The 19,855-nt window shown below is 38.6% G+C and overlaps 1 protein-coding gene across 16 annotated transcripts; it reads left to right on the top strand.

The window, feature by feature from the left end:
- Nucleotides 1–1,868: 1,868 nt before the first annotated feature.
- On the top strand, nt 1,869–18,640 carry LOC129730488 (ethanolaminephosphotransferase 1). 16 transcript variants are annotated; one of them, XM_055689843.1, is made up of 9 exons: nt 1,869–1,987; nt 2,905–3,002; nt 3,082–3,337; nt 16,392–16,644; nt 16,700–16,956; nt 17,011–17,165; nt 17,247–17,427; nt 17,493–17,741; nt 18,468–18,640. In XM_055689843.1, the coding sequence occupies exons 3-9, from the start codon at nt 3,281–3,283 to the stop codon at nt 18,531–18,533; spliced, it is 1,218 nt and encodes a 405-aa protein (XP_055545818.1). In that variant the 5' UTR covers nt 1,869–1,987; nt 2,905–3,002; nt 3,082–3,280; the 3' UTR covers nt 18,534–18,640. The 16 variants fall into 16 exon arrangements, 15 of the variants coding, with proteins under 15 accessions (XP_055545818.1, XP_055545826.1, XP_055545814.1 ...); XR_008728861.1 differs by adding an exon at nt 18,171–18,394 and having other exon boundaries at nt 1,878–2,358; nt 2,905–3,337; XM_055689837.1 differs by having other exon boundaries at nt 1,878–2,176.
- The last annotated feature ends 1,215 nt before the right edge of the window (nt 18,641–19,855 follow it).

The raw sequence follows: 19,855 nt of genomic DNA, 5'->3' as shown, positions 1-19,855 counted from the left end.
AGGAAGAGCCGTCGACTTCGTGGTAGGCTTCGCACGCGGTGGATGTGCGCGGTGGAAGAAGATGCACGATCTGCTGGTATACGAGGAGACTGGAGAACGGCTGCCCAAGACAGAAGTAGCTGGACATCTCTAATTCGTTCGGCCCTGGACCAGTGAACGGTCCGTTAGCCAACAAAGTAAAGCAAAGTAAGTAAGTATCGACAATTGCAATAACGCGAACGAAAACTCTGCTTAACTAGCTACCTTGTTGAGGGAGAGCTTCGTAGCCGCAAGCAGTGCTGATAAAAGTCATTTTCCCCAGCAAAATTCTTCGAAAATTACAGCCAATCATTTTCAATTTTCACTTCCAATGATCGCAGCACTCTTTCAGATACACTAGATTTTCGTCCTAGTAACGTGCTGTTATACTCAGATGAAATAGATCACGCGCATCGTTCATGGTTACGGAATAAAATTTGACGACAAATCCAACCAAATGATCTTCACTTCAAAGCGAAAAAGAAAAACAAACAGTCTACTCAACCAAAATAAACCTCACCGAAACACTTTTTCACTAACACTGACCGATGCCTTGACAATCTTCGTTAACTGATAAACTGATTTTGTTGTCTTGCTTTCATCGCATGAAATATAATGAGGTGTTTTGACAGTTCACTTTCATGCAAAAAGCGGGAAGGGAGAACTCTGAAAGGATTGTAAAAAAATAACGTTCATGGATGCTTTTTTTCACTTTCACTCAAGAGTGTCAACAAATATCAACCCTGGCCGCAAGTAGAATCAGGCCAGCAAAAGGTCTTGCACATAGGTTGATTCCCAGGCTCCCATCACATATCCTTCCTTCGAGCTGTATTCTACTGTATACTACTGTTGACTTTCCTTCTAACAACAATAAATCCCTCTTGTAATAAAACTGGTCTTAGTAACGTAGAATAGTAAGCTTCTCTAAGAAACTCCTTCTTCTTGATATCTCTTATAATTAAACGTTAGGTAATGTCCTCGGCGTATTAGCGCAGCAGTATGTTTAAATGGAAGGGTAAACACAAGCACGGATATTAATGATAAGCGTGTCATTTACTGTCAATAATATGAAGTGAGGAGTACAGAAAACACCTAGGGAATATCACAAAAGATCAAATGTTTCTAGGCGCAGTGATGAGTCCACACAGGGGAAAAAATTAGTTGTCTTACGAATATATGAAATAATGTTCATCACAGAAAAACCATTTTGAATAAACATCAATAAAAAAAATCAACTATAATTGTGGCCATATTCTGGTTGCTGAATAACCCTCTGCAAAACAGATTCAAATTACTTACAATACGTTCGGTGGAATGAAATACCCGAAATTTTGTTAAATAACAGCTCATGAAGCTATAGTTCAACCAAAACTCCTTTAACAATAGCCTAATAAGCTGTGAACCTGTTGTAGATTAGCTGTTTGTTAAAATAGTCTTCCGCGATTGGGAAATTTCAATAATTATTGTAAAAGTTCACTAACTACATCAGTTTTATAATCTGAAAATAAATGCTGATAGAGATAAAAATAGTGAACAATAAAAATATTTATGCCAATTAAAATTGGCTCTTTACCCTATAGGTCAACCAACTTAACGTCAAAATAGATGTCAAATTCAAATATGCTGTTGCACTGATAAATGAACTGCCACAATTCATTCACTCATACAACTGGAGTGTCCGGTCCCTGCACACGAGCACTAAAAAGCTTATCATCAATTTCCTAGCAGAAAGTAAACTGGGGTTGATAATTGGGAGCAGTTTGTACTTACCACATACAAACCGCTTATCGCTACATGAAAATCCCGCCAATACTCACCTAATGGACTATAGAATACTACGGAGTAGTCAGACAGTATCATTGGAACATTGCAACTGAATGGATCGATCGTGCGGTTTGGCTGGCGCTACACTCTTTTGAATCCGTTCACATTCTGTTATTGTTTTACTTCGCCGTTTCTGGTTTCACGCGTACGTAAACGAACTACTTAATCTGATTAGGGATTATTATGTGAACGCAAGTGCATTTATCTTTCATCGGAATTATGGACGTCTAAATTTAAACATGAGGTGTAACTCTAGTACGATTGACTGCTTAGTGTTTGTTCACAAGTTCTCGTGATCTCCGAGGTTTGCGCATATCTTTATACATCCATTGCGGTGAGGTTCTTTTGATTGTTATAATAATTGGATGACAACAGGAATGGCAGCAGCCGTATCACGAACAGTATTGTGCCAGCTTATGTTACGTTGAGCTTAGAAATAGTTTTATACATTAGTTGAGACTACAATTATGGATACATCAAAGCACGCGCTTAGTGTAAACTGCAAGAGTTCAAATGGTACTTATGAAATATATATTATCAGAAACAAATAATGTGTTGAACTTGGGTTAATAATACCAACATTCAAGTTTGCGGGAAATAGCAAGAAAAACTATGTTAATAAAAAATTCAAGCTTTGTGAAACGTTAGCACCTTTGAAGTATGCTGTAAACGTTTGATATTCTGGATGTGAGATAACACGCCGCGTACAATTTATTTTCGTTTCGCTCTACTCCAAGGGACTCTCTTTCTGTTTACGTAAGGCGAAACATACGGTTTGTTTATCAATAATTTATGATAGGTTATTAGAAATTTGATGCCGCTAAATTCCTTATCCGTAATGATAGAACAAATACCAGTGCAGTTTACAAAACCCATAATTCTGATGCAGTAGTATGGAAACGAACTGTGGCTGATTACAGCCCGCATGACAGCAATCAAGCAGACACATTTCAAACGCTAGCTATCATCATCAGTGTGGGATGAGCATTCGAGATTTCCGCAGTGCTTGTAGAAAGTCAGACGAAAACGGTAGTAAATATTAAACAATCATTCATATTTCAGATTATTTCCAAAAAAGTGCCACCGATCCCTGAGTATGCAGACTTGGTCCCGCCGCTAAAAACATACATTGACCTCTATGAATTTGAGTGAATTATACAGTAAGTTGAAATTCGGTCGAGACATGAGGTGATGGACGTTGTTCTTATCAATGAACGTACGTTGATTACTTTGAATTAGGGTCTGATACAGCAGTACCGCCAACCTAGTGGAAATTTGCAAATCATTTGAAGAATAGATTTTGATTGTAACGCCTAACTGTGGTGATGAGTTATTTGAGCTGATGTGTGATCTAACTAACTGAACTGAAGAAAACATAGGAAATTTTCAATTGAGCAAGCTGCCTAAATAACTTTTTGAAGAAGACAGTATATTCACCATGATTGGGATCAAATATCTAAACGAAGCTCATCTGAAAGGATTCGAGAAATATAAGGTAACTTTCCTACGATAGAATATAGAAACCCAAAAATGTTCATTACGGTTTAACGAAATATGTGAAACCAGCAAACTTACTGTAAGTTCAAGTATCTTCCTTCTATCAGCACTTGACACAAACGGTAGCTTGACAAGATCCGGCTTCATTCGTAAGACCGACTCATTGAGATGAATTTCAATAAATCTGTTTAATCTTAAAGTGGTGTTGTTTGTACGTGAGCAGCTCTGATAAGCCGACCGTGGGGTTCATGGCGATTGTTGTGACCGGCAAAAGTGAAAGAGATGTGTAACGTAATGGGCTTTTTAGAACCCAGACTAACTAATGATGTTATGAACATTTTCAATAAATTTAGAGGAATTCAATTAAATGTTGGTCAGTCACATAACATTTTTAGCGTGTTTGGATTATTTTTTAGGTGGACCCGAAAAGAAGAGGTTGATAATTAACATGTGATACTTTTAAAGAGACTACAGTGCTCCAATTAATTTTTCGAAAATTTCAACTTTCTATCAATATTTTTTAACAAATTACCAATCATCAAAATTTCCACAAGACGTCTTTTGTGTTAAACCAAACAGATTGTTTTACGAATAGCCTTAGTGTTGTGTAAAAATCTACTATATATAGAATAATTTCATTAATAACAATAATTCAATATATTTAACTCGCTGTGTAACTTAATAAATACAAAAATTAAAATAAATAAAAAGAATATTTATTTTAGTTTTTAAATAGTTTATTTGACACGGCACGATACAATTTATGTTTAACTGAGCCAAGTACATTTTTTTTTAAATTCTAAATTAGCAGGGAAAAGAGGGAGGCCTTTTCTTTATTCTCGCGGCCGACTACGAGCTAGTGGGGATTTAAGGTGAGAGGAGGGGTGTTACAATTTTGTTTTTAACTATTTTATATTACAGAATGTATTCATTTGTACGTGGCTAACCAGTGATGTTCTATTTGAGCAGTTTTGGTCTGAGGTGTCTGCGTAAACATAGAGATGCCGAGTCTTCGTTTTAGTGTCTCCAGCCGGGTGTATCATTCTCTTTCAGTTTGTGACAGAAATTGTATTCTAGCAAATAGATAAAAGAAATCAAATTTTAATGCCAGCATTTTTTATAAACCCGTATTGCTGTGTCATGTACTGGAGATCACCGCTTCCCAGAATGTCTCCAACGGGTACGTTCGGTTGTTTTCCTCGGGCCCGAAGGGAATCTATAAGCTCAGACCTAACACCACAGTATTCGGTACACGACCAAACAACTTGCTCGATGTCATGGTAGCCATCGCCACAAACGCAGTGATTACTGTCTACAAGCCCTATACGAAAGAGATGCGTGTTTAACGTGTAGTGATTGGACATTTTTTTTTTTTTCCTGTATGGGCTTCCTCACTGCGACCAGAATCGTAGATCTATTGTGAGATATGCCCGGGTGTCTGCTGTATCCCGCACTTCTGTTAATAGCAATACCTCTATTGAGAAGTGGCATGCTTATTATTATTGTTCATCAGTGCTTGTGTGTAATGTGCTACTCTTCCTTACACGCTTACTGTTCTACTATACCGATACTCGTTCCTCTTGCCAAATATCACCAATTATAATTCCCTGTAGAAGTTTCGTCGTGCGTCCTTCTGGCCAGTTTTATTGATAAGAGGGACTTATTTTTTGTTAAGAGGGAGTCACGCAAAGGTATTTGTAGATTTCAGCGTAAAGGAAGGGTAACTGGTGGTGGGGAGCCTGAGAATAAACCCATGCTTAAGTCCTTTTTGACATCGGATGGCCTGGTTCTACTAAGATTCGAACCCACGACCATCCGCTTGACAAAGCGGACTCTGTAACCTTGCGGCTACGCAGCTCCCCTAGTGATTGGACATAAGTCTGGACATCACGCGAATGAAGTCCCGACCTACATCCAACCCCTTCAACCATGCTTTCGTCAATACCTTAGGAAAAATGGAATGTTCCCACCGTCCCAGTTCATCTGAGTTCCATGATGATTGCCAACTGTTGAGTGTTCTCTGACGCAAAATGCTATAAAATTCATCATAAGCAATTGGTCTTTCATAAATATCGCCATCAATAGCACCCACCTTAGCCAAAGAGTCAGCCTTTTCGTTACCCGGAATCGAGCAATGAGAAGGGACCCACGATAAGGTAACCCGGTAATTTTTATCTGTTAAAGCACTTAAAAACCGCCGTATTTTCCCCAGGAAATACGGGGTGTGCTTCACAGGCTTGTTTCGATAATTCCAAGAGAGTACTGAATAGCAGCAAGTTCTGCGACGTACACGGAAGCTGGAGCACCGAGTTTGTAGGAGGCGGTAAAATTTTCGTGGAAAACACCGAAGCCAGTGGACTCATCTAGATAAGATCCGTCAGTGTAAAACCTTTTATCATAACTAACATGTTTAAACTTATTGGAAAAAATCTTAGGGATCTCTTGGGGTCGCAATTGATCCGGGATACCAGAAATGTCTTGTTTCATGGTGGTGTCGAAGAATATAGCATTATTAGAAGTATCTAAAAGTGCGACATTGGAGGAATCGTATGAAGAAGGATTAATATCTTGAGCCATATAGTCAAAATATAAAGTCATAAATCTGGATGAGATTAAAGGTCGACCAACCTCTCGAAATTTTCGATTACTAATGGGTTCATAACTGTGCATCGAATTAGCAACCGGTAAGAGAGATTCCAAAAACGATGTTTCAACGGAAGAATACCCGCTAACACTTCAAGACGCATCGTATGGGTCGACTGCATGCAACCCAAGGCAATACGCAAACAACGATATTGTATTCTCTCTAATTTTATAATGTGTGTGTTCGCGGCGGAGCGAAAGCAGAAACAGCCGTACTCAAGAACTGACAATATCGTTGTTTGGTATAACCTTAGAAGGTCTCCTGGGTGAGCACCCCACCAGGTTCCGGTAATCGTACGAAGAAAATTAATCCTCTGTTGGCATTTTTGTGTCAGATACCTAATATGACAAGCCCAGGTGCATTTAGAGTCGAACCAGACCCCGAGATATTTAGCGACTAAAACCTGAGAGATCGTTTTACCCGTTAGTAGGAGCTGCAGCTGAGCTGTGTTATGCTTCCTAGAAAAAACGACCAGCTCAGTTTTCTCCGGAGAGAATTCGATACCCAGCTTAAGAGCCCATTCAGACAAATTGTCTAAGGTATCTTGCAATGGTCCTTGCAGATCGCTAGCCTCGCTACCAGTAATGGATACAACGCTATCGTCTGCAAGTTGCCTTAGCGTGCATGAATTTGCAAGACATTCATCGATGTCATTGACGTAAAAATTATATAAGAGAGGACTTAAACATGAGCCCTGGGGGAGGCCCATGTAACTAATTCGGGAAGTTGTCGAATCGCCATGTGAGAAATACATATGCTTTTCTGACAACAAATTGAGCAAAAGGTTATTCAAATTTGGTGAAAGTCCCTGCGAATGAAGTTTCGCGCTTAAAACTTCTACAGAGACAGAGTCAAAAGCCCCCTTAATATCCATGAACGCAGAAGCCATTTGCTCCTTTCGAGCAAAGGCTAGTTGAATTTCAGTAGAAAGCAACGCTAGGCAATCGTTCGTCCCTTTGCCCCGGCGAAAGCCAAATTGAGTATCTGAAAGTAACCCGTTTGTTTCGACCCATTTGTCTAACCGTAAGAGGATCATTTTCTTCATTAATTTCCGGAGGCAAGAGAGCATCGCAATCGGCCTATATGAATTGTGATCAGAGGCAGGTTTCCCGGGTTTCCGAATAGCAATGACTTTTACCTCCCTCCAGTCATGCGGAATGCGATATAGATTGTGGAACAGTACCACCGTCCCCCGTAGTTTAATTGGTCAAAACACCATGCCGGAGACAGGGAGATTGCGGGTTCAAGTCCCGTCGGGATGCGGTATATTTTTCCAAATCTGTATCATATTTCCAGTTCGCTTTTTTTCGTTCTTTCTCTACTCACATACTGTCTGCCTCATGAACTTGCGTGTTAACGGGAAAAAGTCGTTGTTAAAAATATAAATTCAGTTCGAAAAAATGTCATATTGAAGTCGTCGATCAAGTTACAGATTAAAGAAGATCGGTTGTCGTCGTACAGCGACCCCCATAGCGAACAGTGGGAATTAAAATCTCCCAATATCAAAAAAGGCGCGGGAAGCAACTCTGCTATATCAGTGAGATGCCTCTGTTCAATCCGCGCGGATGGAGGGATATGTAATGAAACAAGGCATAGGTCTTTTCCATTCATATTCGTTTGAATGGCAACGACTTCAATATGCGAGATCGAGGGGAGGTCGATTCGGAAGAAGGAATAGCACTTTTTAATCCCTAAAAGTACCCCTCCACCGTGTGAGTCTCGATCTCGACGAATAATGTTAAAATCGTGGAAATTGAGTTGATCGTTTGAATTGAGAAAGGTTTCACAGAGCGCAAATGCGTCACAATTGTATGTATTTATTAAATGAGAAAATAGATCGAATTTGGGGATGATACTTCTGCAATTCCACTGTAATACAGTGATAAAATTCCTAACCTCTTTCGCCGTATTAGTCATCGAAAGATATGATAGCTGAAATGAGGGGCCAAGTTGCTGCTAGTTGCTTCAAAAAGGTTTTCACTGTAGGAAGAAGGGCAAGAAGAATATTTTGTAGGGGATCTGGTATGTTGAATGTTTTAAATATCCAGTCCACAATATCAGAAAATTTTATGAACCCTGTTTCTTTTTTATCTTCTGATCGAGAAATGGGTGCACGAGGGGTTTTTGGTGCCCCAGGAAGCGGTGGGTACTCCTGGTTTGATTTAAAATTAAAACCGGGAGGTACTTGCTTCGGTTTTTCTTCATCGCTTCCTTTTTGTGTTGGTTTATTGGTCGTTCCGCTAGGGGTTATCTTGCGACCTTTGCGAGAAAGATTAGGAGAGTTGATCATTCTCCTCTTCCTAGATCCTTCTGGCATGGCATAAGAACACCCTTCGACGGGATCGTCAGATGTACCCTCATCGGTTGGCAAAAAGGAAAAGATGTTTCCTGCCGAGGGTGGCTCAGCACTCTTCAGCATTTCTGCGAAAGAGCGCTTTGATCGTTCCTTGAGGAAACGCTTAATTTTTTCCTCGCGCTGTTTGTACGCGGGACACGCCGAAAGGTCATGCCGAGTTCCCTCGCAGTAAAGACACTTTTCAGTATCCTCACTGCAAGCGGTCTCAGCATGATTGCCTCCGCACTTGCTGCAGCGTGCCTTGTTGCAGCAGTCGGTGGCTGTATGACCTAACTGCTTGCAGTTTTGGCAATGCATGACCCGCGGTAGGAACAGGCGTACAGGCAGACGAACCCTGTCCAAAGAGATGTAGTTCGGCAGTGCGGATCCGGCGAATGTTACACGGAAGGAATCCGAAGGGAAGAATTTCTTCTTCCCTTCTTCGATGGATACTGAATGCAATTGCTTGACATCCAGTATCTTTACATCTTGAATCAGGGGGTTCTTGAAGCAGCCAACCTCGTGACGCAAAATGTCATCGACCGTGAGACTTCCTTCGGTAACCACACCGTCGATCTCCACGTCCTTGGCAGGGATGTACACGCGGTACTCTCTTGTGAAGAGCTCGTAGCTAGCAATTGCGTTTGCTTGCTTCAAGCTACTCACAACAACTCGCAGTTTGTTCGGTCTAACCTTTGTAATTTCGGTTACGTCCGAAAACTGTTTTGCCAAGTCCTTGCCGATTTGAATAATATTTAGAGGCTTCCTTATGGGCCTGAAGTAAACTACGAACGGACCTTTCGAAGCATCTGGGTAAGCTTTCACCCGTGTTGCCGGTACCCTTGGTACGGGGCTAGGTAGCGGGGAAGGTAGAGGGGAATTGATGGGGGAGATCTCAATCTCTTCCCCATTTGTTTCCACATCCAGGAATAGTTGCACCGGCATGTCGTCCATTTTGCGGGAGCGTTACGCTCTACCGCACACAAACGATAAATATTCGAATGTGGGGGGGGGGGTCAAGTAGTTGCTATTAAATTCTAAAAACAATTTTTCAAACTACAATGGATCAAAATAAAAAAAAGGCAGTAATACTAATACTAATAACAATAGTAATAATAATAATAATAATAATAATAATAATAATAATAATAATAATAATAATAATAATAATAATAATAATAATAATTATAATAATAACAATAATAATAATACTATTAATTATAATGATAAAAATTCTAAAGTGAATACTTCACCGAACGTCTAAGTCACGACCTCACGGCTGATAGTAGGATTAATCGAGCGTCTCCGCAGAACAAACAATGACGATCCAGCTTCGTGTTGTGACACAGTGGCCGTATCCTACACGCGACCTTGTAGATGCCACTTGTAGTTGACTTCCACTCGCTCGATCGTATGGTGGTCCGTGCTGCTAGCGGGGTAACAGCGGTGCGGGAGAATTATTCTTGCTGATATATCAACTGCGTATCAGATCACTGGCGGCGTAGCCTGCCCCTACCAGTGTGCAGAAGATGTTTCTGTCGATAAACTGCCGGCTATTGTTATCGCGCAGCACAAGAACTAATCGACAAAAAAAAACACCCGTACGATAACTCGTGTATTGTTATTTTGCGAACTCAAACGGAGATGAACAATTTGCGTCTAATCGAGACGAAAGCAAAACAACGAATGATATTTATTTTAATTTAAATTATAAAAAAAAACTATTATAAAATTATCATTTTATAATAGTTTATTTCAACGCAAAACTTATAATAATTTTCATATGTGTCGTCTCAAGTAGCCCTTTTTTGTCCTTTACTTTGGCCGGTCTTATACTACTTTCCTTGTACATTATTATTGAGGTTTGCATGAAACTAAAACATTTTCTCTTCTAATGTGGTTTACCGTAAACCTTTTTGCCGAGATTTTTGTGCAGTTCATAGAATTGTGCAATTCTGCTTGTTTCGACCCCATTTCAACAGAGCTGAGCATGCATAAACAAAACAAAAAATGACATGAAGAGGAGAAAGCCTACATAAGATGGCGACTTCCGGTTTCTGAAAAACAGCTGAAAATGACCAAATACCACCCAATACGAGTGTTTCTTTAACCAGTATGACGTTCAAAATCCAGAAATTGTCTCCAAATGCCATTATGAAATCCAAAATGGCGATTCCCGGTTTCGGAAAAACAGCGGCAAACGACCAAATACCTCCCAATGTGGACATTTCCGGAGCCACAAATCGACTTCAGACATTTCGAATTGTAAGATGGCAACTTCCGGTTTCTGGAAAACAGTCTGAAATGGACGATTCCCACTAAATATGAGTATCTCCGGAACTAGAAAGATGCACAGAAGCTAAAAATTGATCACAGACTCAATCTTGAATTTTAATATGGTGACTTCCGGTGTCTGTAAAACAGCCGGAAATGACCAAATACCATTCAATATGAATGTTTTCGGAACCAGAATTACGCCCAGATGACAGAAATTGATTTCACAGGCCATTTTAAAGTCCAAAATGACGACTTTTGTTTTCTGAAAACAGCTGAAAAGTGACCAAATACCACCCAATATGAATATCTCCGGAACCAGAATGTTGCAAGAAGCTAAAAATTGACCTCAGACACCTGGGCAACAGTCGAAAATGCAGGATAATACTCAATATGGATGTTTCCGTAATCTAGATGATGCATAGAAACCAAACATTGACCCTGGACACCATTTCTAGATAAACTTTTCAAAAGGTCCTATCTGCTTTCATCGTTTTTCCGGGGCGTCTTTTCATTTTGGTAATGGTTTAGCTTTAGAAACTCTTCTAAGCATGGTTGTCGTTCAGAAGGCTAGAGTGATCCTTCCGCTATCAATTTATGCAAACAGCGTGTCATCAAAGGTGTTTAATAAGCTGTGTTGATTAAATGAAAGTGGTCGATCAAATAGTCGATCAAAGCAGATAGGACCTTTTGAAATGTTTCTCTAGATTTTGAATTTAAAGACAACCACTTTTAGTTTCTGGAAAACAACCAAAAAAAACTAAATACCTCCCAATATGGGTATTTCCGCTGCCAGATTGATGCCAGAAAATCTGCTGAAAATGACCGATTACCACCCAATATGAATATATTCAGAATTAAGGCGATGTACAGAAGCCAAAAGTCGAGGATGTTGTCATTTCGATAAAACCAATCATTTCAAACGATTTGTTATTTGACTTTGATCATATCCTGTCGCCGATTTGTCGTGCATTTGCAGACTTTGAACACATCGCAAGGGATCAATTTAAATTATGTTGAGGCCACATATATCGATCAAAGGTATAGTTTTAAATAGTCTTTAAATTTCTTTCCTTTCCATAACTTTTGAGCCACATATCAAATTGTTATGAAGTTAACAAACTGTAAGTTTGAGGGATGTCTCGTTTGAATGACACTAGTTATGTTCAAATAAGTCGAGTAATCTTTGAGATAATAGACTTTCGTTGTTTTATTAACAATTTAATACATAACGCTTGCTTAAGTTCGTAATCAGATGAAATGGGAACGTATAGGGCAGCCAAACTTTGAAACCACGTGTTTAATCATAATTCATCAGTTAACCCTTAACTAGCCCGCTCATCTGATAATAATATTAATCAACTCGGTTGTGTAGTTTCTGAGATAATGAAGTTTCGTGATTTTCACATTACAGTACATTACAGACGAAGTTACAGTTCGATTACAGTAAAATTCAATAGGGTGTTATGAGACAGCTAGAATTATTGATTGACACTAATTTTGTGTCAAATAATCCGCGTTATTTGAAAAAAATCGTGTAAAAATGAACCGCGTTATTTTAAAATATCACGGAAGAAGCCGCGTAAAAAAACCGCATAAAAATAACTGGCGTAAAATAGCGGAGGCCTAGTGTGGTTGGTAACGTCTCCGCCAACCACGCTCGACGCCTGGGTTCGAATCCCACCGCCGACATAGGTGTCGATGGTTGTGAGGTGGCGTGATTCACTCACAACCAACCCAAACTGGTCTAGATTCAATCCTAGCCGACACCGGGAGATTTTCTGAGGCGAAAAATCTCTGGGATCACGCCTTCCATCGCATGAGGAAGTAAAGCCGTTGGCGCCGGTCCGTTAATAAACGGGTCGTGAGTTAGGGTCCTGGGTGTGGAGTCGCCTCCCTGGGCGTCAGTGATTGGCCACAACAGTGGCGGAACTAGACCGACGGAAAATAAGCGAAACTGGCGTAAAGAAAGACCCCATTGTATAGGAAACTGGATATACAGTCATACCTCGATATAAGGCAACCTCGATATAAGGCAACCCCGATATAACGTAACTCGATATAACGTAACTTTTACCTCGATATAACGTAACTTTTTAAAATGTATTGAAATTGAAAATAAATGATACAGCAACTGTTTTTGGGCTATAAATTGCTTCAAAAAAATTTTTGTAGTAAGTTTTGAAACCAATGAAACCAATGCGAAAATTGGCCAAAATGGGCATAAGAAAGATTTAAAAATACTAATAGGTGATGGGAAATGGGTTTTCACGCATCCTTCAGTAACAATTCACAGTCTTGCATCAATTAAAAAAAATGTTTTTTTTTGCTTGTTGAAATTTTCTCTAAATGGCCATAAGAAAGGTTTAAAAATACTGATAGGTGATCAAGAATAGGTTTTCGCGCATCTGTAAGTAACCACCAACAGTCTTGCATCAATTGAAAAAAAAAAAATTTTTTTGCTTGTTGAAAATTGTCCTAAATGGGCATAAGAAAGATTTAAAAATACTGATAGGTTATGAAAAATAGGTTTTCATGCATCTTTAAGTAACCATTCACATTCTTGAATGAATAAAAAAAAATTTTTTTTGCTTCGATATAACGTAACTTGATATGACGTAACGAAAATAAAAATAAAGTTGCCTTATATCGAGGTATGACTGTAATACAAACAATACTGAAAGAATTAAGGGGGACCCTTCTCTGGAAAGCTGAACAATTATGAATTTTCGAGATATTTTCATCGGATGTTTAGAGAAAGGTGAAGAGTTCAAGTATTTTGGTTATAGATTAAGGTATATTTGGAGATGTATTTTGCATGTCGTGGACTATATTTAAGTGAATATTACGCTCTTGGCAGCGTTTTCGATATCTGAATTTTCAATGTTTTATGAATTAGTTGTTTTTATTGAAAAAAATTTTTTTTTTCCTTAATTAGCCGCCATTTGGCAATTTTTGGAATTTTCAAAACGGCTATGTAACAAGTTAGATAATCCATTACTACAGGTAGAAAAAAATTAAGCGAAATCGGTCAGATAGATGCTGAGAAAAACGTACCTCCAGATGCAAAACATAGTTTCGAGAAAAACGCTGCCAGCAACGTAATACTCACTATATTCAGGTAACTGGATATAATATAAACAATACTGAAAGAATCAAGACGAATTAAATATATTTTACTACGCACTCCCGTTAGACGGTTTATCAAAAATTAAATCTAACACTTTTCCATCCTCACATGTTCTGCAATCTTATCTCGGAATGAAACGGAACAGAAGACCGCCGTGCCAGAATCAGAAAATAATTCGATTATAATTATACATTACCAAAATCATTCCCTGATTCAGGAAATACATAGCGCAACGTGTCATGATAAACAGTGCTCAATTTCACTGTTGAGTCTGAGAGAAATTGAGGACTGTTTGTCATAAGTTAATGAACCATACACGACCCCTTCCCTGACTATCGGTAGAACTCTAAATGCCGGTTTTTTTTGGTGAGCTGAAAACATGACGCAGAGAAAAACTCTGCATTATCTACAGGCAAGTTTGGACAAGAGGAAAAAAATTGTTTGACAAAAAATACAACAAAATGGTAGATTTATTTATATTTATGCTCAGACGTTTTTTAATAAAAATGCATGATTACATGCGGAATTCTGAATATAAAAATATTTTGATTGTGAGTCACAGGTGAAAAGGTATGCCAAAACTTCGCACGCCGTTTTAGTTGTTAGCAACGAGTTAGCGGGATTGTCCACCATTTTGGTTTATTTTTTATTTTTTTTCCTCGTGTCCAAACTTATCGTTAACTAACTGCGAAGGGCAATTTCTCTGTGTCGCTTGTTTCACCTAAAAAAATATAAGGAAAACTACCGTTTCGTCTGTTCCCAAACGTGAGAACTAGACCCTGTACGATCCAGAATATGTTCATAAATAGAATCGAGTGTTACTGAAGGTAACGAAAACACAGTCAAAACTAGATACACAAAAAATGCAATTTTTTCGGCATCAGGGACTATCAGGGAAAAATAAGCTGTGATTATCGGTACAGTGGCATCAAAGTTCCGAATGCATGTGAATGATTTGAGCAAATTCCATGTCCGCAATTTCAGGCCACCCGGTATGACGTGTACAATGAATACAGTTTTGATTATAGAATGATGTAGATACAAGACAAGAAATGATTGCCATTTGATTAAGTAGTTGAGAAACAACTGAGTAATTTTCTTAGGTAAAAATGAAGTGCATGACAGAGTGGCGAATACCTGAAAAAAAACCTGGAAAATCAGGGAATCCATTTTCTTGATAAAGGAAATCAGAGAATATTAGGGAAAATGAAAAATATGCAGGGAGAAATTTTTGACCGGGACTTAACTCTTTTTTCAACGATTTCCGCGAAAACATTATCTGAAAAAATGAACAAGTTCACTTTCTTTTTGCCTAAGATAAAAAGCAACTGAAATCACAGGATATCTAAAAAAAAGCAAAGCCTTGGTGCTACATTCCGATTCGGAACTCGACCTTCTGTTTATTATACACAGACTTCGCAGCCAACTGTTAAGTGTACAGGACAATTGCGGGACTAGCGCTACGATCCTACTGACATAAACAGTCTCTCCCGAGCCGAGACTCGAACCTACGACGACTGACTTGGTAGGCCAGCATCGTACCTCGAGACCAGCTGGGAGGGTATCTCACTCTACTCAAAATCAACTAGCAACTAAGTGTTTCGGCTTCGTTCGGTATCAACAGCTCATAAGGCGTCGTACACAAATTACGTAGCGCATGAAGGGAAGAGGGGGGTTGAGTCTGCGTTACTTATTGTTAAGTAGGGGGGAGGGTAGTAGAGACAGTTACGTAACTGTCATGTTTGCTCGAAATTGAAAGTTTCGGAGAGGGGTCAGGCTGATTAGCGTTACGTAATTTTAGAGGGAGTCATGTCGAACGTTACCTATCGTTACATAGGGGGGGGGGGGTCTGAAATTTAGATTTTTAGCGTTCGGTGCGTATATTCTGCTGAGCCGACAAGGTAAACGTATAACCAGGCAGTCCTACTGATTTCTTTTTTTTTCTTTGGGTTGCTGTAATAAAACCATTTTTCAACACTCGTTACAATACGGTGAAGAGAACCCTTCCTTTTTTGCCGCCAGACTATTTGTTCACAGGTGAAAACATAACGCTCATCGTTCCTTGGTTTCAAATCAATAAGGAACTCCAATTCTTTGTTTTGGAGTCATTTCCATAGTATGCAATTGTTTAGAAATGGCTTGAGGAGTAACTTCTAATATCGAAGCAAGCTGTTCCTGCGTTTGCATGGCACTCTGGAAGGTTAAAAAATAATGAATTTTCATGATCTTTTTTCGGATCTTTAGAGAAAGGTGAAGTTTTCTGGTATTTTGTCTATTGATTAAGGTTTGTTTGAAGATGTATTTTGCATATCGTGGATTATATTTAAGTGAATATTACGCTGTTGACAGCGTTTTTCATGACATCATGTTTTTTTAACTGGTGGTAAGTTTTTCTCAGTATATACTGAACCGATTTGGCTGAAATTTTTTGTTTATCGTGTAAAAATGAGTTATCTAACTAGTTACATAGGTGTTTTTCGATATCTAAATTTTTCAACGTTTTATGAATTTTGAAATAGTGATTTTTCAAAAAATTATTTTTTTACAATAGTCGCCATTTTGGAAACTTTTTGAATTTTCAAAAACGGCTATGTAACAAGGTACATATTCATTTCCATAACAACTTACTATAGATTATTTCGTGCGACTAATACTCGTATCCATTTCAGTACAACTGCGTAGATACTAGCGTACTCAGTGTCTATGTAATGCACCCATTTTGGAACTGGCTGGTTCAGTATTGTCCCCGATGGATAGCGCCCAACTTGCTCACGTTCACCGGCTTCCTGCTGACTGTGGTAAACTTCTTCCTTATAGGTTATTACGATTTCGGATTCACAGCAGCCACACTGATCCCAAATCCGATCCCAGATTGGGTCTGGATACTAGCAGCGATAAATCTTTTTGTGGCGTACACGCTAGGTTGGTATAGCTCTATTATAAATTCATAAGAATGTACATTGAAAATTTTTCACAGATGGTATTGATGGAAAGCAAGCACGTCGAACAGGAACCAGTGGTCCGCTGGGTGAACTCTTCGACCACGGTTTGGATTCGTACTCAACACTACTGATACCGGTTTACGTGTTTAGTTTGTTCGGACTAATCGATTTACCGCCAATTAGGATGCATTTTGTAATGCTCAACGCGTATCTTAATTTTTATCTTTCGCATGCAGAAAAATATGTTACAGGTGTAATGTTTTTACCATGGGGGTATGATTTTGTTATGTGGGTAAGTCAATTCCTCATTCAAAATATACCTAATTGATAACATTCTGATGTATAGGGAGTTTCCCTAACGCTGGCTATCACGGGTATATGTGGAGCTGGAATTTGGCAAAACACTGTTTTCGGAATTAAACCATGCCTAATTTTCGAAATCACGCTGTACGTGTCTGGTTTGGTCACTAGTCATCCAATAATTCTGTATAATGTCTACAAGTAAGTAAAAGGTTTTTGATGTGAATAATGTGTAACAATGTATTAATTACATAATATCATAATGAGAAATTTATTTTTCAGATCTTACCGAAATAAAACTGGAAAAATGCGACCATTTATGGAAGCAATACGGCCATTGATTCCACTTCTGGGTCTTTTTGTAATCAGCACAGTCTGGGCGCTACTCTCCCAAAACAGTATTGTTAACTTGGAGCCACGTATGTTTATCGTCCTGAGCGGAACGACATTCTCTAATATTAATGTGAATATCAAAAGTTTGTGCTCAATTGTAACGCGATTGATTGATTTGTACTTTTATAACTATAGTGTCGACTGATTGTTGCCCAAATGACTGACACACGGGCCGACCTGTGGAATGCCATGCTCAATTTAATGGCAGTTGCTACACTCGTGTCTATCTTTCCGTATAAGGTTCTCGGAATGCCCAGTCTGTGGGTTGTGTACGAACAGAATATTCTGTATGCCTTGGCATTCGTGGTAACGATAGGCCATCTACACTACGGTCAGGGAGTCGTCAGAGAAATGTGCAGTCACTTCCGGATCAACTGCTTCAAAGTAAGACCCAGTAGAGTAGATTACACTAATGTAAATGATAGTAATTCTAACAACAATAACGAAAAAAGTGGTCAGATCGGCCGAAAAAAGCTAGCGTAGATCTCTCTAGGGCTAACCAACTAAGCTAATCCATTGTGATTTTTATGTTGTTTCGTATGTTATTTAGTCAAAGGTTTTAAAGAAATATATCGCCATTTATTTATTTTATTTAGACGTTAACTTATAATTTGTAGCTGATTCTAACATATTCGTTGTTTCCAAAGAGCATGACCCATCTGTTAGTTAGTATGTTGTATTATAAAGTCTAAATGAAGGCGGATGCCTCCATTGCGATTAGCGTAGTAGAAATAACACAGTGCGTTTTTTTTACTCACGTCAAATCTTCAACATGTACAACCGTGCCCAACAACTCACCATCACCACTGTCAGATATCAGCATACGGGAAATCACCAGCATTACTTGCATACTAAAATGTTTGACTGCATCACACAATGCAACAACGTGTATATTCGAATCATACTACTAAAGCTGCCGGTGGAAATTATTGTGTAGAGAGGGTGCATGCAACAGCTAGTATGGTTAAAACCATGCTGAATCGCAACGACGATTTCTGTACGATTTAATAAAATTCTTTAAAAAATTAGTCTTAACTGTGAGTTCAAATATATTAACCTATTGAAAACTTTGTGAATGAAGTGAATAAAATTTTCGAATTTTGTGTCCAGATAACGAAACCAGTACCCATAACAAATGGCAACAGCAACGACGGTATGGTGGAGATTGATCTATAAATGGATGTGGCCACCCGAATGTGCATAATGACTGCGTAGTTCAACGATTACTTAAATTGTACATAAAGTAGCATAAATTATGTAAGTATATGCAATAAACGAACAGACTTTAGGTTTTATTGTGACGAAAGAAATCGCCTTAACAGTACCCCTGACTTAGAAAATAATATACAGACGGGTTTGGAATTTTCATAGGATATAAAGAATAATCTTTTCTAGTATCAACGCAATGATTGAGCAAAAAAATTATTAGGAACGTTTTTCATATTGAATGTTCATACTCAGTGGTGGGCCATTCTGCCAATTCGTTATACCACTAATTAGCGACGTTAATTTTCGGTTAGTTCGAAATAACTCACAAGCCACAAAGCAATTAAAACAATCTAGATTATATTAAAATTTTACCAAACCAAAGATTTCTTTAAGTTGCAGTGCATTCGAAACTACTGTAACTTCGGCTCTAAAATTATTTAAAAAATGAACCTTCAATGAACTTCTGTTCACACGTTTTCTTTTCTTTTATACAACTTACTATTTTTCACTGATTTTATTCGAAAACGTCGCTTGTTTTCTTGACGACTGCAGTTATTCGCTTCCGAAAACTGCTGGAAGTTTGTTTCACCATGTTGCGGCCTAATGGACTCGGATGAAGCGTTTATTGTGTGAAGAGCTCTATTGATATAGTTAAGGACGCCCCACAGCGGATAGTCCAATGGATTAAGGTAAGGTTATACCTTCCAATATCTTGCTTGAGGCGAAGTTAAGGTCGATAAAGAAGATAGGAGAAAACTAAGTCTGGGGAAATACAAGCACTATAAGGACTATAACACATAGCAGGTAATTTCTCAATGAGTGACACTGCAAAAAAAGAAGAAAAAAAAAACAGCAAGAAATGTTCGGACAATGTCACGAAAGATTAACCATTATTAACAGAATATGGCCGCTTTGAGTGGTGGTGGCGCTGAATCAGTTGCCAGTTGTCGCATACCGTGCCAAAAACACAGATAAGGCGTATCTTGCGTAATCTTGTGTGGAATATGTTCAGTAGGTATCGCACCAGTTAATCGGAACCACATTTTTTCAAAATTTTGCATGGAGTGGTACGTCTGTTTGTCTGTGCTAAAAATATATTTTAAACGCAATACATAGTAGAGGTTTTTGTTAAAAGTGATTTGAGCATAGGAAAAGAAAGCAAAAAATCGTCTAGAATTCACGAGTTAACCCATTAATGCCATATGGCATCATTTGACACATTTAACATTACTTGGTTTAAAATGGAATTCAATAAGTTTTTCATCATTTGACAATACTTTCATGAGCAC

Source organism: Wyeomyia smithii, chromosome 3, assembly GCF_029784165.1.
Source record: "Wyeomyia smithii strain HCP4-BCI-WySm-NY-G18 chromosome 3, ASM2978416v1, whole genome shotgun sequence".
Lineage (NCBI taxonomy): Eukaryota > Metazoa > Arthropoda > Insecta > Diptera > Culicidae > Wyeomyia > Wyeomyia smithii.
Note: the sequence above shows the minus strand (reverse complement) of the source record. Positions and strands in the feature narration are given on the sequence as shown.

Coding starts and splice junctions, on each gene's coding strand:
- LOC129730488 (XM_055689843.1), top strand. CDS start 3,281: ATGATTGGGATCAAATATCTAAACGAAGCTCATCTGAAAGGATTCGAG. Junction 3,338..16,391: donor AAGGATTCGAGAAATATAAG/GTAACTTTCCTA, acceptor TATCCATTTCAG/TACAACTGCGTAGATACTAG. Junction 16,957..17,010: donor GGTATGATTTTGTTATGTGG/GTAAGTCAATTC, acceptor TCTGATGTATAG/GGAGTTTCCCTAACGCTGGC.